Source organism: Tripterygium wilfordii, chromosome 19 (assembly GCF_013401445.1).
Source record: "Tripterygium wilfordii isolate XIE 37 chromosome 19, ASM1340144v1, whole genome shotgun sequence".
Classification (NCBI taxonomy): Eukaryota; Viridiplantae; Streptophyta; class Magnoliopsida; order Celastrales; family Celastraceae; genus Tripterygium; species Tripterygium wilfordii.
Genome location: NC_052250.1, coordinates 2,391,035 through 2,417,772, shown reverse-complemented (window position 1 = coordinate 2,417,772; position 26,738 = coordinate 2,391,035). Strand labels below are relative to the sequence as shown.

Genomic DNA, 26,738 nt, shown 5'->3' with positions numbered 1-26,738 from the left:
AAAAAAGAATACATGATACAATTTACACATCATCTTGCTTAGTACATGTCACATAGATGATGGATCCCTATGAATAATTTTATTATGCATACGTAGGGTTGTCGATCTCATTAATCAAAATTTGAAAAAACTCACATGATTAGCTAACAATCACACATAAGAAATTATGTTAAGATTCCAAATGTACTTAGCTACCAAAGATTCACTTTTAAAAACAATGTTTTTTTTTTGATAAGTAATAATAAATTAATAGGAAACAAATACAAGATACTAGGGACATACCCCAATAAATAAGTAAAAAAGGAGCTTAATGTCAACATAGACTCTTAGCAAAAAGTCCAAAACCAGCATTAGAAAAGTCAAAAAACCAAAACAGTAGCACAAAGTACGGACAGAAAAGAGTACAGCAGCCTAGTATTTTAACATAAGAGCTAAAAGAGCCTAGTATTTCAACAATGCCATTTATTACTAGGTGACCGGGCACTTGTTCCGTCCGGTTCAACAGGTGACCGGGCACTTGTTCCGTCCGGTTGAGGTGTCAGAACCGGTAATCTACGAATCAGGATATTTTCGGTTGAACCGGTCAGAACCGGGCCGGATTTGACCTGTTCGGTTATTTTATTAAAGTTAATAAAATATTTTTGAATTTTGTTATTTGTATGGTTTGAACTCAAAACCTTTTGTTCATTAAAAAAGGCTTTAACCACTAGGCTATCAGACTTTCTTTATCAAAAATGATACTTTATTTGAATATATTGTATTTTTATGAAGTTTTCTTATATATTATATGCATATAATATAGATATATATATATAAATAATTCATTATGTTAAAACCAGTTCGAACCCAGTTTGAACCCTGATTGAACCTTTGAACCTTAAACCGAAGATTTTTCCGGTTTGATGACCGGTCCGGTTTTAAAAACCTTGCTAATTTCGTTCCATGGTTTAGAGACCATAATTGTTTGTAAGAACATTCAAATACAAATACATATAAATATATACATATATATATACACACAAAATACCTTAAAAGTATACAAAATCATTTACGGTTGAAACGACATTAATTAGAAAATTCCGAAAGATATTAATAGGAAACAGAGAGAGAGAGAGAGAGAGATATCTTTGGTGAACCAGACAATCCTAAAATCCAATCCTTCCTTCTTTTGTCACTCTCATTCTCTCCTTCGTACCATTTTTATTTTGAGAATTCAGATTAGGTAGACATGTGACCTACGTACGAATTGTGTATGTATGTGCATCACTCATGCATGCATATATGCATATGTAAATTTTATAAACCCTTTGTCTTTTTCTCATTTTACTCATGTGGGATTACATATTGGCTCACTACAAAGCCAATTTGTTAATGTAATGGTGTAATATATATACACACACACACACACCCTATGCACTCCGACTGAAAAACTTAACCCCAGATCAGAAAAAGAATCTTGCTTCGACCATCTCCATTTCTCCACATTCAGTAGCTTCTCCTCCATCATGGATTATGAAATTCCTTCTTTTCCAATTATCTTGGCCTTTCTTGTTTTCTTGTTGATGCTGCTGAGAATATGGAGCAATAAGTCAAATTCAGTTGCTCCTCCTTCTCCATGGAAGCTACCCCTGATAGGAAACATTCACCAAATGATTGGCTCTATGCCGCATCAACGCCTACATGATTTAGCCATCAAATATGGTCCTCTTATGCATCTTCAGCTTGGTGAACAGTCCACCATTGTTGTTTCTTCTCCAGAAGTTGCCAAAGAAGTAATGAAAACCCATGACATTATTTTTGCATCCAGACCTTATATTCTTGCCCTGGAGATCCTGCTCTATAACAGTAGTAGTATAGCGACTTCACCATATGGAGATTACTGGAGACAGATGCGTAAAAATTTGACAGTGGAGCTCTTAAGCATACGAAAGGTTCAAGTTTTGCGATCCATCAGAGAGGAAGAGGTATCGAAGTTTGTTAAATCCATTTCTTCAAATGCAAGGTCCAAGATCAACCTCAGCGAGATGTTAATTTGGTTAACGTATTCAATCACTACACAGACGACAGTTGGTGGGAGTTGCGAAAAGAATGGAGCATTTGTACCACTTATAAGAGAAATCGTAGAGGTTACCTCTGGTTTCAGTTTTGCTAATATGTTCCCTTCCATCAAGTTGTTGCATCTAATCAGTGGCATGAGAACTCGCCTTGAGAAGTTGCATCGTGAAGTCGATAAGATACTTGAGAGCCTCATCCAGGAACATAGAGTTAACAAGTCAAGAATCGACTCCACTGAAGAGCTTGCTGATGATTTCTTGGACATTCTCTTGAATCTTCAAGCACATGGAGAATTTCAGTTCCCCTTGACAACAGACAACATCAAAGCACTTGTAATGGTAAGTATGTCTTATTCACTTTCTGTTTTAATGTAACTATATATATAAAGCAAAATAACTTTGTTCTAGTTTATTAAAAAAAATCAATTAACTTGTCTTAACTTTCAGGAAGTTTTCTTGGGTGGGAGTGAAACAACAAGTACAGCTTCTGAGTGGGCAATGTCAGAATTGCTAAAGAATCCAATAGTGATGGCAAAGGCTCAAGCAGAGGTGAGGCAGGTCTTCGACGGAAAAGGATATGTAGATGAAGCTGGACTCGAAAAACTAGAATTTTTGAAATTAGTCATCAAAGAAACTCTAAGGTTACACCCTCCCCTTCCATTGTTACTCTCAAGAGAATGCAGAGAGAGATGTCAAATTAATGAATATGACGTACCGGTCAAAACCCAAATCATCATTAATGCATGGAGTATTGGAAGAGATCCTAAATATTGGATTGATGCAGAGAAGTTTTATCCCGAGAGATTCATCAATAGTTCGATAGACTACAAGGGGAACAACTTTGAGTTTATCCCTTTTGGTTCTGGTAGGAGGATGTGCCCTGGCCTGTTGTTAGGCATAGTGACTGTTGAGCTTATACTTGCAAAGTTACTTTACCATTTTGACTGGAAGCTCCCTGATAACATGAATCAAGAAGAACTAGACATGACTGAGAGTTTTGGTTCTGCAGTTGGAAGAAAAAATGATCTGTATTTAATCCCCATTCCTTACCGTGCTATTGCTACACTTTCTCAGTAAAAAGCATGTCCTTATGGATAATATAGAGGGTTGAGAGCTGAAGCTTGTCTGCTGTGCTTAGTTGCTGTTTTAATGTTGACTGCCATGTCATATGGCTTTATTGTATTTGGTCGTGTGTTTGTGGTTGTGATATGTAAGCTGGTTCAAGAAGATAAATCTAGGCCTTGTCTTATTCATCGTGTGTTCTTGTTAGTTAATGGTGTACTCGAAATGAATGAATCAAGTATTGTTGTAGTTCTGCTGAAAATATGTTCCAGCATTACCCAAAACCCCACTACAGGTTGCTCAGCCTCAGCCGCAAGCAACCACCGTGCCACATCCGTTTCCGGTTGCTAAGCCACCATCTCCCACATCACATTCTCCAATCGCTCTTATGCCTTCCCCCAGCAGTCCTGCATTTTCACCGACTACAACACCCAAAATCCCCTCTCCGTTGGCTCAGCCACCATCAACCACCGGTGCCACAGCTCTCCGGTTGCTAAACCACCAGTCCGCACATCACAATTGTTGAAGATTGGCTCACAATTTGACAAGGTGAGCACAAGCAATCCAAATATTGATTTGCTAGCTTGAAAAGATACAAAGACAATTAATTGTCTTTGCCTTGAAGTCAAATGTCACATACTTTGTGATATTGACATGAAACCATGCGTAGAAATTTGAAGATCATGACTTATCAATTAAAAGGGTATTTTTCATCCCTCAATTATAGGTCGGGTTTCATTTTCATCCCTTAACTTTTTTTCCCTCCCTTTTTGGTCTCCCAGTTACGGGAAAGTGCCTCGTTTGTAACTTGAATAAATCTGGAGACGGAAAAATCCAACATGACGTCCTATTGTTCGTCAAATCATATTTATCCGATGTGTCACGTAAGTATTTTCCGACCCTAATCTCACTTGACTTGAAGGACGAAATGGGTGCTTTCCAATAGTTGAGGGACGAAAATGAAACTCGTTCCATAGTTGAGGGACAAAAAGTATATTTTTGCCTTCTAAATACTTAGCATGCGTGGTGACTAGTTTAGGCCTATAAACAGGCAAGTTTATTCCATATTTATCATGGAAAAAAAAAACAAGAGAAAGAGAGAGAAAAAAAAAAGAAGTGAGAGTGAGAGTGAGAGTTTTGTCCGAGAGTTTGTAAGACGAGTTTCAGAGACTTTGTTCTTGAGAGTCTGGGTGTAGCGGTGTACTTGGGTTTTGGGTTTGTGAGTTGTACTTGTTCTTGTAATTTCTTTAGTGATAAAGCGATTAATATCTATCATTTGTGGACGTAAGATATTGTAGAACCACATAAATATATGTATCTCTTTGTGTTTATATTTATCTTGGAGTTCCTGGGCACAACAATAATCTCCAATGACTTCCCCCACAAGCGCTGCATTTTCACCAACACCAACACTGACTGACACCAAATAATGCGTGTGTGTACTTACCCCAAGTATAGGGTCGTCGACAATAAAATCCACAAGTCCGAAGTCGAAGCACAAAGGAAGCTAATGTAATTTTGGTGGATGAATGCAAACAATTAACTAATGAGCTAAACGCAAAAAATAACGAATAAAGTGTCGAAAATTAAAAGGGTCGGAAGCTCGGTGAGCATGTGAACAAGTATCAAAATAAAGCAAGAATAAAGAAGACTATTAAATAAAAACATTTAGCCCCTAATCCTTCTCGATTGATGTTCATTTCTCATACTCGATATATAATTGTAAACACGCATAATCATACATAATACATTGTACGATACTATTAACTATGCATATGCAAAGGAAATTCGCATGAATACTTCGAAATAATGGGTATTACAATGGTTTTCATGTTCAGGAACGTTAATGGATACAATGGGTGATGAAGACCTTATTTGCTGTGTGGTTGAAAGAAACAAGTGGCAATGCAAAAAGTGAAGCAAAGAGAAAAGAAAGTAAACGTGGGCCCGGTCGTGATGGAAATAAAGGAGGACAATGCTACACAAAAAGACAAATTAAAAGAAGATCGTGTGAAAGGAAATCAAAAAGAGAGAAGGCGAGTTGCACCTGCACGGGTCAACGGAGAAGAAAATAGGAGTCCTGTTTCATGAACTTCTCATATTTAGATTTTTTATATTCTTGTAGCATGAATAACTAAATATCTTTGTTAGGGTTTAATGTAACCTAGCATGATTATTGTATGTATTTTAATTTAATAAATGCATAATTTTGATTTAATAATTCATATCTTCAATTGTCATACTTATAATCTATTGTTTATTTGATTACTTGATCACCAACTGAGTATGCTCAATTAGACTCATCTAGCTAGGATTAAGAAACGAACCGAATTCATATGTCTTAGTAGAACCGGAATTAAAGAAATTAATTGTCTACTGCCATGAACAAGGTTTAGAGAATTGATTGGTTTTTATAGTTCATTATATATTAATGAGTTATTAGCCTTGTTAATGACTGCGAATCGAATAAAATTAATCCATTGTTAATAATATTTGTTGATACCGTGAACGAACGAACGAACGAACCAACATATTTAAGAAATAATTAACCATTGAATTGAAACCATAATTGCTTGTTAATTAATTGAATGTCTGTGATAAGATTGTTAGGTGAAATTATTGCCCTAATGTTATTCTCTTATTGGATAGAAAAATCTGAATTTTAATTCTCAGCCGCCAACCACCGTTAAACCACCTCCACCAGTGATTAACCCACCATCTCCCACATCTCCATCGCCAAATGCTCCGGCGCCATCCCCCAAAAGTCGAGCATTTGCTCCTCATCCAACATACGTGTCTCCTGTGGCTTCTGTTTCCCCTATAATGTCCCATGTTCCTGCAAGTTCTCTCACTGTACTGTCTCCTGTGACTCCAGCACCTGCAGTGAATGCACTTACTTCCGCTCCATCTCCAATGACTTCATCGCTTCTGGTGAGCAACCCTCCACTTGCATAATAAGGAGTGGCATTATTAGGGTTTTTGTCGATTGGATTTTTTTAATTGCTTTGTTCACCTCTCGCTAAATAGTGGTTTTGATAGAAGAACAGAATTGTGTTTAACTTTGGTTTCGGTTATTTACGATCCCATATCAAAACCACGTGTGTGAGTGGCTTTATACGCATGGATGAACCCAAAGTTAGTTATATCTATTGAGTTAAGATCGACCAGCTCCATTTGTATTCAAAAGTTCGTTTTAGACTCATGTAACATGGGCTTTAAATTTCTTAACATGGTATCGGAGTAAGTTTGCATATGTGTTTGTTTGAGACCCAACAAAGATGCCCAGTTTAAAAAACAAAGATTTTGACGTCTCCCAGCTCTGCGCAACAAAAAGGATATGGCAAGTGTAATGATTATGCGGATGTAGAGACTTGTGTGAGAGAGCATGTTGGAGCCCAACACAAGTCCTAGATCAAAAACAAACAAATGTGTGTGAGTGGTTTTATATGCATGCGCGTGAATGGACCCAAAATTAAATATTGTTTTAGCCCGTAATTGGGCTCATCCTGGTTCAAATTTCCTAAAAATTTCTCTACTTTTATGGTCTTTATGATCTTTTATATTTGACCAACTAATGTATTGGATTTATGACTTCCACCAAAAACAGTCGCTCTCTGTTTGACTACCATGGAACCTTAACATGGACATAGTGAATTACTGAAGTTGATCATAAATTCAGTGAAAAAAAGTAGGTAGATGGTAGAAATGGCATGATATATATATATATATATATTATGGTTCTTAAAAGTGTAGTTGTCAAATTGCATGGCCTTCCTGACCAAGTAAACCCAATTCGCACATTCATATATCCAGAGCTATGATTCCCATGCCACACTAACAAATTGATGATCATAATTACAGAATAAAGTGGATCTAATCATCCCACCCATAATGTTCTAGAAAAAGAAAGAAAAACAGTTAATAATTAATTTTCAACATTTGTATTTAGAGTACTGATATATATATATATATATTATGCAATGAATGACATCATTTAACACAGGGTGTTCTCATAATGCCACACCTTTATAAATGCAACGGTCCTCTCCCTCAAATTTTCAACACTCCACATACAAATCCAATATTGATTTGACTGCACATCATCTTCACTCTCTTGCCTTTGTTGTGTGTGTGTGTTTATATATATACACAAACATCCCCTACAAGGCTCATTTATTTGTTGCCTTTTTCATTGTGGTTAGTTTCAACTCTCATAAGCAAACAATGGAGTTCCAAAAATCTCTCTTCATTTTCTTTGTTTTTCTTGCTTGCTTTCTCTTCTCTTACTCTCAAGCATACAAGTTCTATGTTGGTGGCAGAGATGGCTGGGTCTTGAACCCCAAAGAATCCTACAATCACAGGACAGGAAGAAACCGCTTCCAAGTCAACGACACCCTCTGTAAGTCACACTATACCCTAAACCCTAAATCTTAAACCGTTATCTGAGCATTGTCAATTCATATCATGAAAATAAAAAAGAAATATTTTTTGTTGATGGGTTTTGTTTTCTTGGTTTTGTGTTGTTTTGTTAGATTTCAAGTACAAGAAAGGAGAAGATTCAGTTTTGGTGGTGAAGAAGGATGATTACTTGAAGTGCAAGATTGAGAATCCGATCATGAAAATGGAGGGTGGAGATTCAGAGTTCAAGTTTGATCGCTCTGGTCCTTTCTATTTCATGACAGGGAACAAACACCATTGCATCAAAGGCCAAAAACTCATTGTTATTGTCTTAGCAGTCAGGAAAACTAAGCCATTTCCAACACCAGCACCAGCACCAAAAACCCTACCACCTTTTGCTCAGCCGCCGACCACCTTCCAACCACCTCCTCCGGTGGCCCTACCTCCATCCCCCACATCACCATCTCCAATTCCTCTAGTCCCTTCCCCTGAAATCCCTACATTCTCGCCAACACCAACATATGTAACTCCTGCGCCAAGCACTGCTTCCCCTGTAGTGGCTCCGGTGCCTGCAGTGTCTCCCACTGCACCTTCTGCAGTGACTCCTACACCTGCAGCGAATACTCCCACTTTAGCTCCAACGCCGTTGACATTAACACCTTCCTTGTCTCCGGCAAGCAACCCAACGGAAGGGTCGCAGGGGAATACCTCGAGTCCGACTGCATCACCGGGATCTGGCACTCCGGCCGACCTTACTTCTCCGGCACCGGCACCACCCAAGTCGAGTTCATTTGCTGTAACTCCATCAAGTGTCATGGTGTTTGTAGTTACTGTGTTCATGTTTTGAATAATTGGTGTTATTAATTGATGGCTTAAATTTAATTTATTAGGGGTTGTTTGGTTGTTGTTTTTTTCTAATGTTTTGTTTATTTGCTGCTAATTATTGTTTGTTGGATACAATTTGATGGGTTTAATTACTCCTTGTTTGGGTCATTTTATTTTGTCTACTTTTATGATATTATATGATATATTTTATTTTTATTTTTTTGCTTTTTATGCTGTTACATATAGTTAATAAAGATATATATGACACATAAAGTTATAGGATCTCTGATCATGAGTAAGACTAGTAGTATTGGTAAACCCTAAGTAATTAAGTTACACTGTGCATTTGATAAATGCAGTTAAAAAAGTAGGTAGACGGTAGCAATGTCATGGTTTATTTCATGTGTTCCCCCCCTTAATTTGATAAAGATATTAGTTTGCCAAATTGCATTGTCTTCATGACCAAGTAAAGGCAATTGACATTCCTAGAAAAAATGATTCATTCCCGTGCCACACATTTTTTTTAACCGATTCATTCCCGTGTCACACACTTTTCTTTTCTTTTTTTGACTGAGTAACCATCCAACCCGACATGCCTTTCGAACAGATGAGTGGACGTAAACTTCTGGCCGTTAGAATAGACAATTGAATAGATGTAAACCTTGGTTCAATAGAACAACCAAGAGACAAGTAAAACTGAGCCAAAAGACCCGAAACCCACTTGGGTAGGGGCTCGAAAGTTGAACAAGCCCACATAACTAAAATTCCATAAAAAAATATGGAATTAGCATTCCTAGACAAATGATTCATTCCTGTGCCACATACTTTTTTTTAACCGAGTAACCACCCAACCCGGTATGCCCTTCGGACAATTGAGTAGGCATAAAATTCGGGCCGCTAGAACAGACAGCTGAATAGACATATACTTCGGGCCACCAAAACAGCCCCTATCATGCTGGCGACAGGTAAGACAGAGCCGAAACCCATGTGAGCTTAGAAGTGGGACAAGCCCACGGAACCAGAATTCCACAAAAAATGTCCCACCTGATTGGTTCAAACTTTCAACCTCGGGTGTCGTACAGCCCAAGTCCAAAGAGATAACTAGCTAGGCTATTGGTTCCCTGTGTCACACTCACTTGGCACATAACTGATGATAATCATATAACAAAGTGATAAATGATTGACTAAAACTTTTATAGAAAAGAAAAGAAAGTGATAAATTCATGATTCTTTTGAGTTGGATTTTAGGTATTATGTTTGGTGGCAAACATGGGATAGGGAGAGCTCTAATTTTTTGTTATAATTGTAATTACAATTCTTCCCAAAAATTATCTTAAATCGTGAATTAAAATATATTTTTGATTATTTTGGTATACATAATATTGAAATATAATAGATCTTGAAAAAAAAATTGAAATCATAAATTATAAATCCTAAATCTTAAACCCTATATCTTAAACTCTAAAACCTAAACATTAATTTCGAACTCCTAAACTCTAATATGTCATTTTCAAACAAACAATTTCACGATTTAACATAATTTTAAAAAGATAATTGTAGTTACAATTGTAACAAAAAAAATTAGAGCCCTTCCCACATCGTGAAGATGTCAAGAGAGGTCCAAGATTTTGGGTTTGTGGTCGTAAATTTCAACAAGCATGCATAGTTTTAAGCGCATGTTCCCAAAGGAACTTTTTAATGCATACGTAATTGCGTATACTAGAGTTTTTCTTTGCGAAGGAAAGAGAACAGTTCCAGAACACACGACTAATGACACATGCTGGCATACTCTACGGCCACTGGGCTAGGGCCTACCCTCCTTAAGGGCCCCTCTCAGCCCACAAGTAGCCCCTCGAGTGACACGCCCAACCTAGTCCAAGATCACCTAGACAAAGGGAGATAGGGCCAACTAGAAGCGCAAAGACCGAACAATTACGATACCATGATAAGGACCCCTCCCACGTCAATGTTTCATAGACACTGAGAGCCCAAGCCCATACCCCCATAACAGTTCAACAGGCCCAACCCCCATCCATGGACACATGCATCCATGGACCCCCATCCATGGACACATGCATCCATGGACCGGGTATAATCCAACGAACCTCCACAATTAAGACTCAATCCCTATCATGTAAAAACTCATTGAACATGTTAAGGAGTGTCATTTGCCCTCCTTATAAATCACACTTAACTCCCCCATCTCTTCAATGTGGGAGTTCCTATAAGAGACCTCAAAATATGATCCTCATCTCACCTCCAATTAATATGAGTGTTGAATGTTAAATGGATCATACGTATATATTTATAATTAATGGCTATTCATATACCACATAAATTTGGGAATAAAATGAAGGTCATATTTTAGAAGTTTGTGTTTTGACCGGGTTTATTAATTCAACGATATTTTTTTGTCCAAAATAAAAATCAAATTGAACATGAAAATTTTAAACCGTTAAATATAAACTTGTTCATGATTTTCTCTCCTCACTTCATTCTCACAGACACCATATCCATAATGGCAGAATATAGATTTATGTACTTTGATGCTCTAATGACGAGTGTATCTTCCTGAAGAATGGAGAGAGAAGTGATATCGAGCTCATGAATCACTCAATAATACAAACTCCTTCAGTTTGATCCGAATACAAACACAAAACCATAATAAGCTCATTAAAAGCTCAGCTCGAGTTCGATAAAAACCTAAACAAACACATCAAGAGCTCAATGAAAACCCAAAACAATATAGTTTGGCTCAACCCAACTCAACAATTTTTCACTCTCATCCCAACAAGATATGCTCTCCACTCCAGCCTGCCATTTGTTGCATTTTATTTCTTAGTATATCTTCATTTTTCTAAGTCAACATTTTCATCAGTTCTCAATTATTTTACATTTTGTTCTAATAAAAATAAAGATTCAGGTGCAGCAAAAAGGGAGATCGACTTACTATATCATACATCAAATTCTCAGCATGTTCGTTCAGGGAAGAAGAGGGTAGCAACCTACCTGAGTGAAGAACTTCAAAATATCATAGATGAAAATTGTGTATGTCATGAGATCTTTTACAATACAGTAGCCGATGTGACTCCATTAGAAAATCCCCCATCTCCGACGTCGAGTCCTCTGCAAAAAAAAAAAGTGAGAAAATTGAGTAAGGAAGCATTGCTTTTAACCTAAATTTGAAGTACCAGAACCCCAATAACATTAAAAAACAAACCTAAAGGGTTTTTAAGAGTTAGAATGTTATGACAGCACGAGTTGCAAAACTGGTACACTATCATGCATATGAAGTTGAAGGGCAGTCTTTGCCAAATTATTAATATAGAAATCTTTTCAAATGACTAATTGAGCAAAACGTGTCCAGAAGTACAGAAGAATAAATAATGCATACACAGAACCTCGTAACCATAAACACTAGTGCAGTGACCACTGGTGTCAATCAACACTATGTAAACCATATTCAAAACTGTAGACTTGGTATTCAAACAAAAGGAGACACCCTGATCATGAATTTAAGCAAACAATCATACTGAAGATAAGGCAGATTTTAGAAAGACTCAATGTGGAAGGAAGACAAAAGAAACTATATAAAATTAGCAAATGCAAGAATAATCCAATTATAAATAACATTGATGGCAGCTATAAGACATCGCACATGTTAAGCCAAACATCAAGGACATTGTTATGATCTCCCAAGAAACACCCTTAATGGAGGACAACTTTTAATTCTTTTAAATGGTATGTTTTGCCTACAAATTAAGCAATATACAAAATTGTCAAGGCAAAGGAAGGGAAGAAGGAAGACTATAACAGTATGCCTTTGAATCTACTAGGATTATCACTCCAATCAAGTACCATCTTGGATTTTATAAAAGTGCATCTAAGCTTAGTTTCCCTTGGGCATAAAGGATGACTGCATAACTAACAAACAAACATCTTTTATACATTTTCGACATGAACTAAACCAACAATCCAACATATAGAAGAATGGAAGAAAGACTCAAAATTGCAAATGGAAACGTTCAGCATATATTATATATAAAGTCAAGGTCTAATACGATGGTAAATGTATGTATATCATTTTGCAACAACTAATAGGAACAAAAATGTTATATGTCAAGTACACTACACAAACCACAGTACCGGTAGAACAAAAGTGCTGAGCCTGGCAAATGTTAGAGTTTTGTAATCATCTTAATGGAAGAATTTTCACCAAAAATGTTATCTTGATAAAGCACAAGACGAATCACAGTATCAGACCATCAGGAATTCAGGAGTCTTCCAGTTAGTATTATGCCACCTCTATCTTAAGTCATCCATGCCTTGAATTAAAAGTAAATAATTCAAAGTATTACATGAAAGACTGAAAGACTACAAACCTTCTGATTCATATCTTGTGATTGCATTACTATGGGCTGAGAAAGGACACCATTTTCAGCATTCTGCATGTATGGCTGCATCTTCTCCTCCAACAGCTCATTCAACTGAAAGTAAAAATGCTACAAATTAGGTCTTTCTAAATCTCTCCGATTAATTGCACGAAATGCAAGTTCCTAATGCAAGCACGTTATGCACAATGCATTTTGTAAGCTTGTAGATCTTTTTGCCTTCAGCAAGAATAATTTTCTCAATTTGCAGTATGCAATGGAGATGATTCCTCTTTCATGCTTTATTGAATAAGTCAGCAGTCATGTCTGGCTGCATCAGTAATACATATCCACTATCCACAAGTTCATTAGAGACAGAGAGGGAGAGTATGGATTGTAAAGCCCCATGATTAAGGAAGTATCTCTCTGAGTCTTAGTGTTCTCGTTAAAGCATTGTTCCTACACATATCTTTGCATCCTAGACTTCTCACTTCTCAGGAATCATAGAGCACAGCACATAAATCTAATGCATAAATGCAATAACATTCTACAAAACTTATTAGTTCAGAAAAGACTTGTGCATGCAAAAAACCGATGATGAAGGCAGTCTGTTGACTGTTCTTCATCCTTTTCATGGAAACTCTTATCATATAAAAGGACCGAGTCATACTTTTTGCGAAGTAAAACAAAAATACAGGATTTTTTATGTGGCGCTAAAACATGAGACTGTCATGTAGCAGACAGCAATTCTACATATGCAGTGTCTTCTTCACTTTTATGTGACATAACAGTAAAGAAGTCACCAACCTTTTCTTGACGCCATTTAGTTTCCCATTGTGTATCCAGAATTTTATCAGCTATTTCTCTTTGGGCATTAAGTAGCACGGTCATCTCATAAAATTTCTCTGGATCTTTGAGATCCTCTTCATTCCAAGAAGATGAATTCAGTGGAAGGTCCAGATCCTGCCAACAAAATGCTGTTAGCTTGATTGCTACTTGCCTCTTGATATTCATGTATATCAAGCGGAGAAATCATTTCCAGCACTGCAAAATTCTTATCTTTCATTTCCACTTCATAATCGAATCTCATATTTTAATATAAGTATACTGAAGCCTTAGCATACATCTCATGATTTACTAACATTATTGGACATTGCAACTTGTTTCCCTTATTTTACTTAAATATGTATCAGTAGAAATTATTATTATCTCTCTTACCATAATGCTTTTGTGTAAAGTTTATACTGTTTGTGAATGATAGAAGGGTTTGAATGAACAGATGCAGAGCGGAAGTTGTGGATACTAACACCCCAATTTTGTGGTCGCGGTGGAGGGTTGAGATTCATGACTTCCGCCTCCAGTGCCTTCTTGGCCTTGTAGTATGGTATGTTTTTCACTATGACTGGATCTTCCCTAGCACGGACAGGATCGAGGGAAATCAAGGCCTGTGGATGACAAATAAGTTGGCATTAAACATCATCTTTTGCATAAAACCAAGCATCTCTAAAAACCGAAGTACATTAATATAAGCATACGAGACTTTGGCAATCAACAAATAAAAAGTAATAACGAGTGAACTGGAAACATATGAAAGAAGAGACAAAAAAAGGACATGATGCAGTACGATATTGATTTACCCAGCCAATAATACAGGCATCGACTCAATTATTATTTCCGCAAACCCATGAAAAATTAACTTTAGTGTGACTGTTAACTTATTGGGTTGAATGACAAAGAAACTAATCTTAACATGGTATAGGAGCAGAAAGTGTTGGGTTCAAACTTTAACTTTTGCAATTTAACCCCCCATTTGTTGTTGCCCCTAGTGTTGGCCTTTGTGAAAGTAGCTCTAGTGTAGGGCCTCGTTTGTTGTACACGTGTTGGGCCATCGGATTGTCACATCCACACGTGAGGGAGTATGTTAGAATATCTATAAAGGAAGTGAAATGCCCAAACCCAATAAATTAGTTACTTTGTCATTCAACCCAATAGTTATCATAGGGTTGAATGACAAAAGTTAGCATTTCACATCATTTTTATATATTCTAACAATTAGTAAAACCAAAAAGTTTATCCAATAATAGACATTTGATATGCTCATAATAATTATCATTGATATTCTCATATTCCGAAATTTCAATGTTAGAATATAATCAGCCAAATCAAAGGCCACAATAAACAGTTATGCTACGATAGATACTTTTCATCCTTCTATCAACAAATATGTACAAGTTGATATTCTAGGTCCATTGGATATTATCTTACCAAAACAACAGTTTAATCATGATCACACCTTCAGCATTCTATTCTATTAGATATTGCCTTATAATGTACTCTGCATATCGTGGCTATGTTATTTCTCCGTAAGTCACACGAGGCACAAAAAGTGGCATGCACTAATTGCATATATCAAAATATCTCATAAAGAACATAATATTCAATATAAGAGGATTCAATATAAGATTACTGTCATACTTGCTGCACGTGCTCCCACCCAGGTTTTCGCTTTGCTACCACATCTCGAAGTTGATCATACCTCATTGATTCCTAGATCCAATAGAAATCAAATTATTATAGGGCAGTTGTGATTTGAGAAGCTACCACAGATATAAAGCTACCAAATCAAATTTTGCATATGCTTGAGGGCTCCAATGAGCAACCATTTGCTATCTCCAGTTTTCATGCAACAAGCAAAAAGGAACAATCATCTTCTGATCAAAACTAAAGAGAAAAAATCACCACTTCAGCCATTCTGATTTGGATGATCAAGGAAATAGGTTCAATCATTAATTGAGGGCTGACAAGATCAGGCAAAAGAGGTATAAATCTACGATGTCAAATACTAAAAAACAAAGTGAGAAAAAAGAGGCTCTCTTCCTAAAATATGTCATATAGATCTCAGAGCAATCCCAAGAGACATAAGGGTTAAACATATTATTTATCACACTTACACAAGAAAATGATGCGAGCATTACTTTTTTTCTTGTAAGTAATAATATTATCAAAAAAAAAAAATTAAAAGATCAAACTAGTCTTTTTGAAGAAAAATTTCTTATGAAAAGACAGATAGGGTTGCAAACCTTCTCAGGAAAAAGTAGGAAAGAAGGCTACTACAGAATGGCTTCTAGTCCATTGCTATTGGACAAGTTATTTATGAAGGTATGTCTATTCCTTATCAAACACAATATTTTGTCTTTATGTTCACATAATCCAAGTGAGAGCAAGAGGTGTGTCAAACAGAAAAGACTAAAGGATCAAAAGAGGTCGATTATGGATTTCACTAGATAAATGAAAAAAAAAAGTGTGACAATGCTACTCTTCTTCATTCCAGGGCGAAGTGGCATGGAAAGCTTCCAGTGTTGACAAGGGGAACCAAGGTGGACAAAACTGCTTTGAATAATAAAAAATGACAAAAGAGACTTCTTTAACGAGTCAATATATGGCTTTGTCACCATCAAAGCCTTTATCACAAATAATTTGGGGTAGGCTATATTACTTTTTGAAAAAAATATACTAACAAGCTCAAGTCAACATAGTATAAGGCTTCAAACTAAGAAGCGAACATATCTCTATTCATGACATCTCAAACAACCAGTAGAATATTTCAAGATGAATTTAGCTTCCCCTTTGCAAGTCACAAAGAATTTATACAACCAAAGTCCAAAAAACAGAACAAAATGTGATCAAAAGTAGCAGCTGTGGCAAGTTCAAGAACGTGTACAATGGCCAGAAAAAAATACTGAAAAAAATAATAACCTGATATTGCCACCAGATTTTTTGCTTGACATCATCGTCATAGTTGAATCCACCCACAATCTGAGGCAAAGTAAACAGCCAAAATGCAGCAATGCTGGGGTCTCTCATGCTGTCAACTATATGCTGAAACAGAGAACACAATCACAGAATAAATTAGGAAATAGATGTCCGTAGTGATACTGTTCGCATGGACAACAATCCCAAAACCTATAGCGTTACTAAGTATGGACAGATGGAAAAAGGAGGATGAAAAAATGATGGGCATCAAGAGCTCAAGAAATAACTGAAGTTGCATAATCTTGAAAGCCACTTATACTCAACTATTATATTAATTACCTTTCTTTTGTTTTTAAAATTGAGTTATTTATTATGGGAAAAAATAGAAACTCTTCCTGAAAGAGAAGGGACAACATACATATCGTGGAAGTACAAGTATACAAAGGAAGACAAAACAAGAATATTGTGTTTCGCTCAAAGCATCAACAAGTCCATAAGAAAGAAAGGTGAGAATCTGAAAAAAAAAATCAAAAAGAAAAAGAAGAGAGAGTTAACACCAGAACAATTTCCTCATTATCAATTTTTCAGAATCGCTAATGTAGTGCTCCACAAACACAAGCTGCACAAAAGACAATTAGGAACCTCAACTCATGCTAATTATAGGATTTGTAGTATGCATGCGGCACATAATTGGACCACACATCCATAAATACACCTTCAGTAATTAGCATCCATTACGTATAAAGTCAAATTTATCTACGTAGTTTCCACAACAACTTTTGGTATTTTGTTATACCTTGTACAACACATGATGAAGCAATTGTTACAAATGCTTCAAGCATCCAACAGAACAAATACTTGCGCTTTTTCCTTTAATGTAAAATGTTAAGAATTAGATTATAGCATGCAAGGTTGATGTCGCAACAAGTAATGAAGATATGACAGCAGTGATGAAGATATCAGAAGCTATGACACTAGCCTCATACGGATAGTCCATCTTTTTCATGATATTGTAGGCTGTCCATGGAGGCTCCATAATCTGCATAAAAGAAGACACTGTATAAGTTATGGTCATCATTCTTACCAATACAAGTATCATGTTTGCTCATTTCAAGCTTGGGAAAAATAGAAGTTGGCCCCAGCATAATATAAAAGGGCTTTTTGAAGGTATACAGTCTTCATTCTAGCCAATACAAGAGATTTGGGCAAGTACATTAAGACTTGGGCTTATTAGAAATGCCAAGGAAAAGTATCATATTCACTCAGTTCTAGCTCGCGAAATAAAAGTTGGGACCCAGTTTTGTCTAAAATGGCTTTTGCAGGATATAGTCTTCATTCTTGCCAATACAACAAGACGTAGGTGAGTACAATAAGACTTTTGGGCTTATTAGAAACGGCTAAGGAAAAGTATCATAGTTGCTCAGTTCTAAGCTTGAGAAAATGCAATAGACTAAAAAGCATACTAGTACTCATACTCAAGTTTATCCCCTCAATTTGACTCATTCAGTATAATAGCGCATCAGAACTTGAATTCCTGGCAATAGAATATTTATTAATAACTCACATCATCTGCAGAGATCCTGACTTGTAACTTGTGTTGGCATTCAGGGCAGCCCATCACACCCTGCAGCATCAGTAGATATATTATCCAGATACCAGAACCCAATAATGAGATGTCAAGAACACTTTATGCATCTTGTGTACGGAAATTGGGAAAAAGAGGTATAAGAAATGTATTGGCCACTGACAGCATTTCTAATTTCTGTAAGTGACAGAAAGTTGACATTAACTTTGAAAGAGAGTGCTGCATTAATATTGTAAATCTGACAAAAATACATTATAATCAATCCAAATAGGCTTCACCATTTGCCAAGTGATAAAATGAGATCTACAGCAGAGCAGCAATAATGAGGTTAAAAGAAAGAAGATTTTTATAAAATTGGTTCCACATGCTAGGTATTAAAAATCTCACCGTGCCATCACAAGTTGGACAGTCTTTAGATGGCAAATGTGTATTAAGATCCAGCGTAGATGGAAGGTGCACCAGCTCAGCCCGATTGTCAGCAATGGCATCAGCAACACATTCAGCTGTCGCCTTCTCTCCACTGACAATGAATTCATTAAGAACTTAGATGCACGTGCATGTTTGTGTCAAACAATGGAGCATAAATTACTTCAGTTTGAAAATCATAAAAATGAATTACACTGTCAAAGGATGGAACTGGAGCATAAGATGTGTGAAGTCAGAAATATGATGCTTCCCCAGCTTAAATAGTGCATCATTATGGAAACGAGAAAAATTACTTCATGATTACAGTAAACTGCGGGATATAAATTCAATTGTAGCGATATTGATTGAAGCCATGCAACATCCGATGCATATTCTTTGCGCATGAAATTACGTTGTCCATTGCCTTGCAGTACACATCTGAAGAAGACAACAATTTCCTTGACCCATTGGCATTCAGTTTATTTTAAACTCTTCATTCTTCAACATTCTTTTTCATATGTGCATTTGCATACTCATGCACAGAAGTTGGGGAGTGGTTTAATAATAGAATATCCATCTCTGCTATATACAAGTACAACAACATGGGAGATATCTGGTGAAAAGAACTGCCAACTTTGACAGAGCCCTTGATGGTCCTTCCTACTCACAAGGGCAAGGAATTCACTATGACAGTATCACCATCAACAACTGAATGGCATGCACAAACAGTAAATTTAGGAAGTTCATTCACGATGATATGTAATATAAATTGTACATCATACGATTGAATAGAACACAAATTATTCAATTCTTCTCAGCCCAACTGATTTCATTTCTAATACTCTCACAAATTCTGCTTAAAGACAGCCAAAGGGCATTCAAAATAAATTATTTGCACGTTAATGCCTATCATACTACAGCAAACCAAATGATATTCTGAAAACTTCAATTTCCGAAAAGCATTTGTTCAGCAGTTGATGTATTATTTAAGTGGTTATCTAATCTGTCTAGCAATCTATGATGGGGAGACAAATCACGGGATTGAAGCCAATCAAACTCAAAATATCATAGCACTAAGAAATAAAGAATGCAGTACAGCTTAAATATTAACATGTGATGACAATAGCCAGCAGTATATAAAATTAAAAGCATCCCATCAAACTTTCAGAGGCAGAATTCACAAGGAAACAAATTAAAAAATCAGCAAAACTTCCAAGATTCTTGAAATTTTGCATCCACCAGCCTCACACTTTGAAACTTCTCAGCCAAACTATTTCATGAAAGCCATTTAGAAGCTTTTGTAACAAAGAAAGAAGAAAAGAATCTGCTGTTCATCTTTTTTGCAACAAAAATAGAGAATCCAAGTATTCAACAATGACAAACTACCTTCTCAACGTATAATTTTTCACTTGATAGTGCACTTTTCCTGATCCCCTGCACATAGTACACCGCAATGCCTGCCATCCGTTGCAGGTTCGACAATTTCTGCAGACCAACCAAACTTAGAAATTATAAGCTGTCAACTTCAGTTGAAACAAGAATAATTATGAGAAGCAAGGGATACAGGATGCTCCTTCCTCTAATGAATAAAATCAGTATGCCATTGGATCATCGTGGTTCAGCCCAATGTATGGGAAACAAATATCCCTTATTTTGTTTTTTGAAACGAGGGAAACCCTATGCTTTGCAGATACAGCTGAGACACTAGTTAAGAAACAAGATACGACAGTCATCTGGATTCCTTTGTGGAGTAATAACTTGTAAACTCAACAGTCTAAATAAAACTAAGCCTACATAGGGCTTTAACTAAACATCGAGGTTTCAAATTATCATCACATGTTTTCCTTTCAGATACAGATACTTCTATTCAAACATAATTTCATAGGTTTTCAATGTGAAATAAAATATCTTCTTCCAAGTTTTTACTAATATTTATCCCTAACTAAAAATGTAAACAAGATTGTTTTTGTCAAGCGAAAATGTGATATCTATCTGGCCTTCAGATCAAAATGTTTCGATTAATAGAAGGGAACAGAACCAAAACCGATAGATGACACAATGGAAAGCAAAGCAATGCAACAACACTGATGCTATAGAAACAAGTTTAATAAATAGCTGCTCAAATTGCAATACTCAATACAAATAACAGCACCTCTGGCAGACCACCTTCTTCCCAAGCTCCAGAGCAATATCATAGGTCCCAAAGGCTGCAACAGCCTGAAATTATCACAAGGAAAAACTACTCAAAAAGATAAATTCAAGAAAACAGTGTTTAACAATAACAATTAATAAAAGGGCCATAAATTTAGCAAATCAAAGTTCCATGACTCATATTTTACTTTAATGTACTCTTTTAGTTGAAGGAATTTGACACTTTTTTCAGCTAAATGTAATACATTATGGCCAAGAAACATGTAGCGAGATGTTTTTTGTACCAATAATCATGAAAGAGTTTCAGCGACTTAAGTTCAGTGGTTGACTAACAAAAGCATAGTGATCTACTTACTAAAAGATAATATCGTTCACATAACCAGTTCAAGTAAAAAAAAAGAATTTCACTTAGACAGAACGTATCCAAGGTATGAGCCATCATCACTCTGATAATAAACAACCCCTCACTTGCAGACTCACTTAACCCATACCCATTTTGGCAATCATATTACCACTAACCCATCAATCATGTAATCAATATTATTTACTAACCCTTTTTGGCATAGCAGTTACCATCTCAACTTTCAAGTCAAGATTTCAATCCACAGAAATCAGAGCTACATATTTATAATGATTTTAGAGATATTGTGTGCAATTACAAGATAAGTATGTCTAAAAACATGGTTAAAATGAACTGAAATTAATCAAACAATCAAGTGTATTGAGTTGTGCATGTAATCATGATTCCAATAGCCATTCCAATGTCATTTTTAAACAGAAAATATCATGTAGTTCCCAGTGAGGTAAAAACACAGCGTGACCCATTCCACCAAATGCCAGAGAAACCATTCTACACTAACTTTTCGACACTTGAACCCCGTGAATTGAATGTGAGCTTCCGAGAATATCTAAAAAATGGATGTACTACTCAAAACCACTAACCCTAACTATCAAAATTTGAAAAACAATGAGCTTTATAAATAAACACAATGAACTCGTGTCTCCCTTCAGCAAAAGCTAATGGAATGTACAACCGTAAACAACCACCAGACATCGAAATGTGAGCACTTGATACTGAAATTCACGAAGAGAAGTTGTATGGAACGAGAAATTACAAATACAGTAGCGTATGATATCTTAGAGATGAGCTCGGGGACACCAAATCCACGAGGGGCAGAGCCGGCGATGTCGAAAGCGAGAGTGAAGGGAGACAACACGACCTTTATCGGGAACTCCAAAATGTCAATCACTTGCTGGCCATAGCGAGTGGAGAAGTGCTGGTACTGCGCGTCTGCGAATTGCTTCAGGTTCTTCAGGAGACGGTCTGTCCCTCTCGACATTGTTGAGACGGAGTCTGTGTTAGTGATTGTTTGGATAATATACGTTTAGCCGTTTGTAGCAGATTATGCGATCACTGGGTTGGTTTATTTTATTCCGGATGGGGATTGTGGTTGCCGCTTATCCGGGCTGCCAAACACTATGCTCCACCACGTCTATTTAAAATTTTATTTATCAAAAAGAAAAATAAACAAGTATTGAAAAATGAAGCTTATTTAGGACTTAGGTTTAAGAGTTGAGGTTTATATTTTAGGTTTGGAAAGTTTACCATTGAGTTCATAGACCGGTTTGGATCGGCCAATCCAATTGACTACCGAAAACAGTCCACTAGTACGATCTAACTTAAAAATTGGGTATATGTTGGATTGGTCGAAAACCGGTTGAACTTGTAATATTAAATCGGTATTGAGCAGTATGATTTTGGTATCGGTATTTAAAACACTGTTGGAAATAAGGTATGTGAGATATGGGAGAAGTCGGTTTGCAAGAGAAGGGGTATGTGTTTAGGGGATAGGTAGGTCCAATTTTTTTACTACAATTCCCCCCCAAACTATCTTGAATTATAAATTTAAGGGTCTGTTTGGAACAGAGGATAAAACTCCATATAATATAAAATTATCCTTTAATGAAATTATCGAGTGTTTGGTGGTTTTTAAAAAACTCAGGATAATATAACTTTATAGAAAATGAGACTGTTATACGATGCAGGTCATATAATATTAGAACACCTCCAACTCTTTTTAATTTTATACGGAGCGTATAGCATAAGAGATAACATGACAAATGACAAAAATACCCTCTTAAAAAAAATAAACCTTAGCCACTTACCACTTTATACACTGCATGTACTTTTTAAAAAAAAATTATCCACACTAGCCACAAAAATCTAACATTTTTTATCTTTAATTTTTCATAAAAATTGATAAAAGAAAAAAATGATTAAAAATAGTAATTGTTTTAGTCGAGGGTAGTTCAGACATATTACCCAATATCTTATACTATCATTTTGTTTAACAGTAATCCAAACATTGTATTGCATAAAAATTATACTATACAAGTCTAATATCAGAAAAATTTTCCAAACACTAGATAGGATTAAATTATACATTCACTTATCCAATGATTAACTTATACATTGGATAGCAAAATTATATTATCCTATACAAAGACCCAAACAGAGTCTAAATGTGTATATGAGTAATTCCTAACTCTTATACTATAATATATCATTTTGGGGTAAGTATCAGAAAAGTCCCTCTATTTTATAAAATGACTCGATTGAACCCTTCTACGTTTTTTGGCTCAACTAGGCCCTTGTACTTTTGAGAATGGGCCACATTAGCCCCTGATGCTAATTGATGTCAATTTCTGCTGACATGGTTATTAACTAATGAGTTGGAATATTTGTTATTAATTTGTAATTTGTTGACTCGTCAGTCACGTGTCTATGTCCATATATATGTTGACACGTGTCCAAATGTAAAAAGCCAATAGAGAATAGGGATGGCAACGGGGTGGGGAGGGTATGCCATCCCCATCCTTGTCCCTGAACCCCATTCTCGCCCCCTTGAGATTCGGGGATCCCCGACCCCGACAAGGACGGGGAACCCCCTAAACCCAATAAACCCGAATGTTATTGTTTTATATGATAGATGTTATTACTATTGATGAAATCTATTTGTTCATAATGTTACTTGTGAAGACAGAACATCAAACCAACATAGGGAATAAAAAGAGCCTAAATCACACACCAAGATCCATCACCATCATTACTGTGACTGAGATTCTTTTCATTACTGATATTTATAATTACTTAATAAATAATAAATCAACACCGCTCCTCCTGCCCAAGTTGTCCCTTTGTAGGCTTGGTTAGCACCAGCATACAGCATGTTGGTCTTTTGGTGGTTCCAGCATTCGCAAGATCCTGAAAAAAAAAGATAGATAAATAGCCATTAGCCAATAACACAAATCTGTAAAATGTATACTATGTGTTCATCATCAAAGTCTACAAAGTATAAACTACTTGCTAAGTGCAAACTACATACTTCAATTAGCATTCTCCACAATCCACATTATGTTTGTGGTATCGGAAGGCTCCTGCAATATGAATTTAATGCAGTAAATAAGAGTGTAATACAATAAGCGCCAATAAGAATCAAGAAACTAATACTACCTTCATGTTAAAATCTTCATCAAAATTTTGAGGCTTTGAAATTGTAGACTCTATTATAACAAACGAAATAAGAAATATTAAGAACTAAAAAAGCAATCATTATCAAGAATTCAAGAGCTAGAAAAGTTTCATTTGAAGAATAGTTTAATACTTTGAATTTGACTCCATAACCAATTTCGAGCACACATCAAAGGCCTTCACAGTTTTGTGATGAAGCCTACTACGGTGAGGACTTAAAATCCTCCCACTAGCACGGAACGTTGATTCTGGAGCAATGGTCGTCATAGGAATGGACAACACATCCTTAGCAATATCATGCAAAGTATGATACTTTATGTCATTTGTCTTCGACCAACACAAAATATCAAAGTCATGTGTATTTCTTGGCAAGAGATATTCTTCTAAATAATGATCCAACTCCGACTTCACATGTTCATTGGTAGGAGTAGAATCCATGAACATTTCAAATATTGTAGCATAAGCACCACGCTTGGGAAGCGGAGGCCTTGAACTTGAAGAAGAAGTATGTAAATCTTGACCTTGATTAACTCCCTTGGATAGTTTATCTCTCTTTTGGTACTCTTTAACCAAGTCATACAACATTTGCCTTATTATTTCAATCTCTAAAGAAGATGTGCCACCATAAACAAGAGGATAATATAATTCAATCATCTTCATGTTGTACCTTGGATCTAGAATGCTTCCAATTGCAAACAAATAGTTCATGATATCCCAATATTTGTCAAACTTCACCTTCATTTTTTATGCCATAATTTTGACATCAATGTCATCAACTCCAACCCATTCACCAATTGCCAACTTGATTTGGCAAATATGTGAGAAGAAAATATTGATAGTAGGATATAAAATTCCTGAAAACAACTTCGTAACATCAAAAAAAATCTCCAATTTTGAACAAATATCCCTAACTTTGGACCACTCTTCTTCGGTGAGGACTCTTTTATACAAAGTCTCGCGTTGTTTCAAACGAGGAAACATATTTTTACAAATCAATGTAGTGTTAAACATTAAGTAGGTAGAGTTCTACCGAGTTTTACAATCAAGTTTCAATTTTTTAATGCTTGAAACTTTCAATTGACGTGCGACTTCAACAAACTTTTTATCTCTTTTTGGGGTTGCTGTCCAAAATGACACACTATATTGAATTTTTTCAATGCTATCATTGATCAAATCCAACCCATCTCTCATAACCAAGTTCAAAATATGTGCACAACACCGCATGTGAAATAATTTTCCTTCTAAAATAAATGAACTAGGAGGAATCTTGTCTAGGATGACTTCAATCACACCATCATTAGTAGTGCAATTATCAACAATCAAAGTAGACAACTTACAATTCAAATTCCAATCCAACAAGCAATCAACGAAAGCATTTGCAAATACCTCAGTAGTATATGGACAAGGAACATATATAAATCTACAAAAAACAATAATAATAATAGTATTAAAGTTACCAATAATAAATACATGTATAATGACAATTACCTCATAAGACGACTTTGCAATTTCCATGAAGCATCAATGAAGTGTGAAATGACGACCATGAATCCTCTTCTTTGATTACTTGACGTCTAAATATCAGTTGTCAATGCAATTCGGCTTCCATTTGATTCCAATAATTTCATTGTTTTATCCCTTTGCTACTCAAAAATCCTAATGATATCACTCTTGACTGTATTTCATGCAACCACTCTGAATAATGGTTGTAAAGTATGAGAGTACCTTTAAAAGCCCACATGTTGAACGATAGATAGTGGGTAGTCATGCAACACAATCATATTTGCAAGCTCTTCCCTCGCTTGATTTTGGTCAAAAGTGTAAGTACCAAGCTTCATCGACCCATCATTAGATTTTGTAGGATTCAATAGAGATTGGTTTATGATATTTTATTTCTTATACAAACATGACTTCGTATGGTCAAGCAAATGCTTAGTCCCATTCTTACTTCCCCCCCCAAGACCTTCTTACAATCAGGACACATTGCTTTTCGTTTCCCACCAGCGTACTTCTCTTCAAAATGATCCCATGCAAGTGATTTTTGTTTCCTATTGTTACTGGAATTTACCTCAATATTTTCCTCAATAGAAGTATGGTTTGAGTTTGATATTACATCATTTTCAACTTCTACATTGGGACTTGTTTGGATAGGAGGAGCACTTGCACTTTCAACTACTATTGGAGCACTTTAGGTTGATGGAGCAGCCTCCACTGTTGGACTTGGAGCATTTCCTGTTGATGGAGTAGCACCTACTGTTGGAGTAGTCCCAACTGATGGATTCTCTTTCTCCATCACAATTTTGGAACATAAACCATGTGAAATAATTAAGTAAAAATATAGTATAAATGTATAATATAGTAATATATACATCGTAGCATAAAGTATTGAACTATTTATACTACATAATGTATAGGGTTTACTTAGAGTTTATGACTACATAAGGTTTAGAATTTAGGGTTTATGTATATGATTATAATGATCCAATGGTAGAGCTTTAAGGGCCCATGACTTTCAATTCGGAAGGAGTTACGGGGCCCATAATATATTTTTGGAAAGGGATAGGTTTAGGGCCCAAATTCTCAAGTTTAAGTGGTCTACGTGA

At 36.0% G+C, this 26,738-nt stretch overlaps 4 protein-coding genes across 4 annotated transcripts; 3 read left to right on the top strand and 1 right to left on the bottom strand.

Annotated features, from left to right (window-relative positions):
• Window positions 1–1,189: 1,189 nt before the first annotated feature.
• On the top strand, window positions 1,190–3,376 carry LOC119985737 (cytochrome P450 71D9-like). The gene is made up of 2 exons (XM_038830105.1): window positions 1,190–2,393; window positions 2,502–3,376. Exons 1-2 carry the CDS (start codon window positions 1,506–1,508, stop codon window positions 3,129–3,131), a joined length of 1,518 nt encoding a protein of 505 aa, XP_038686033.1. The 5' UTR covers window positions 1,190–1,505; the 3' UTR covers window positions 3,132–3,376.
• A 1,696-nt stretch (window positions 3,377–5,072) lies between these two features.
• On the top strand, window positions 5,073–6,071 carry LOC119985448 (proline-rich receptor-like protein kinase PERK2). Its single transcript, XM_038829753.1, has 2 exons — window positions 5,073–5,198; window positions 5,766–6,071. Exons 1-2 carry the CDS (start codon window positions 5,073–5,075, stop codon window positions 6,069–6,071), a joined length of 432 nt encoding a protein of 143 aa, XP_038685681.1.
• A 1,269-nt stretch (window positions 6,072–7,340) lies between these two features.
• On the top strand, window positions 7,341–8,362 carry LOC119985447 (early nodulin-like protein 2). Its single transcript, XM_038829752.1, has 2 exons — window positions 7,341–7,515; window positions 7,649–8,362. The coding sequence occupies exons 1-2, from the start codon at window positions 7,341–7,343 to the stop codon at window positions 8,359–8,361; spliced, it is 888 nt and encodes a 295-aa protein (XP_038685680.1). The 3' UTR covers window position 8,362.
• Window positions 8,363–10,935: 2,573 nt separating this feature from the next.
• LOC119985184 lies at window positions 10,936–21,970 on the bottom strand. The gene is made up of 12 exons (XM_038829389.1): window positions 21,719–21,970; window positions 20,605–20,669; window positions 19,839–19,937; window positions 18,435–18,567; window positions 18,027–18,086; window positions 17,442–17,501; window positions 16,466–16,588; window positions 15,185–15,256; window positions 14,017–14,154; window positions 13,517–13,672; window positions 12,722–12,826; window positions 10,936–11,465 (listed from the first exon to the last, which is right to left on the bottom strand). The coding sequence occupies exons 1-12, from the start codon at window positions 21,941–21,943 to the stop codon at window positions 11,433–11,435; spliced, it is 1,269 nt and encodes a 422-aa protein (XP_038685317.1). The 5' UTR covers window positions 21,944–21,970; the 3' UTR covers window positions 10,936–11,432.
• Between the last annotated feature and the right edge of the window lie 4,768 nt (window positions 21,971–26,738).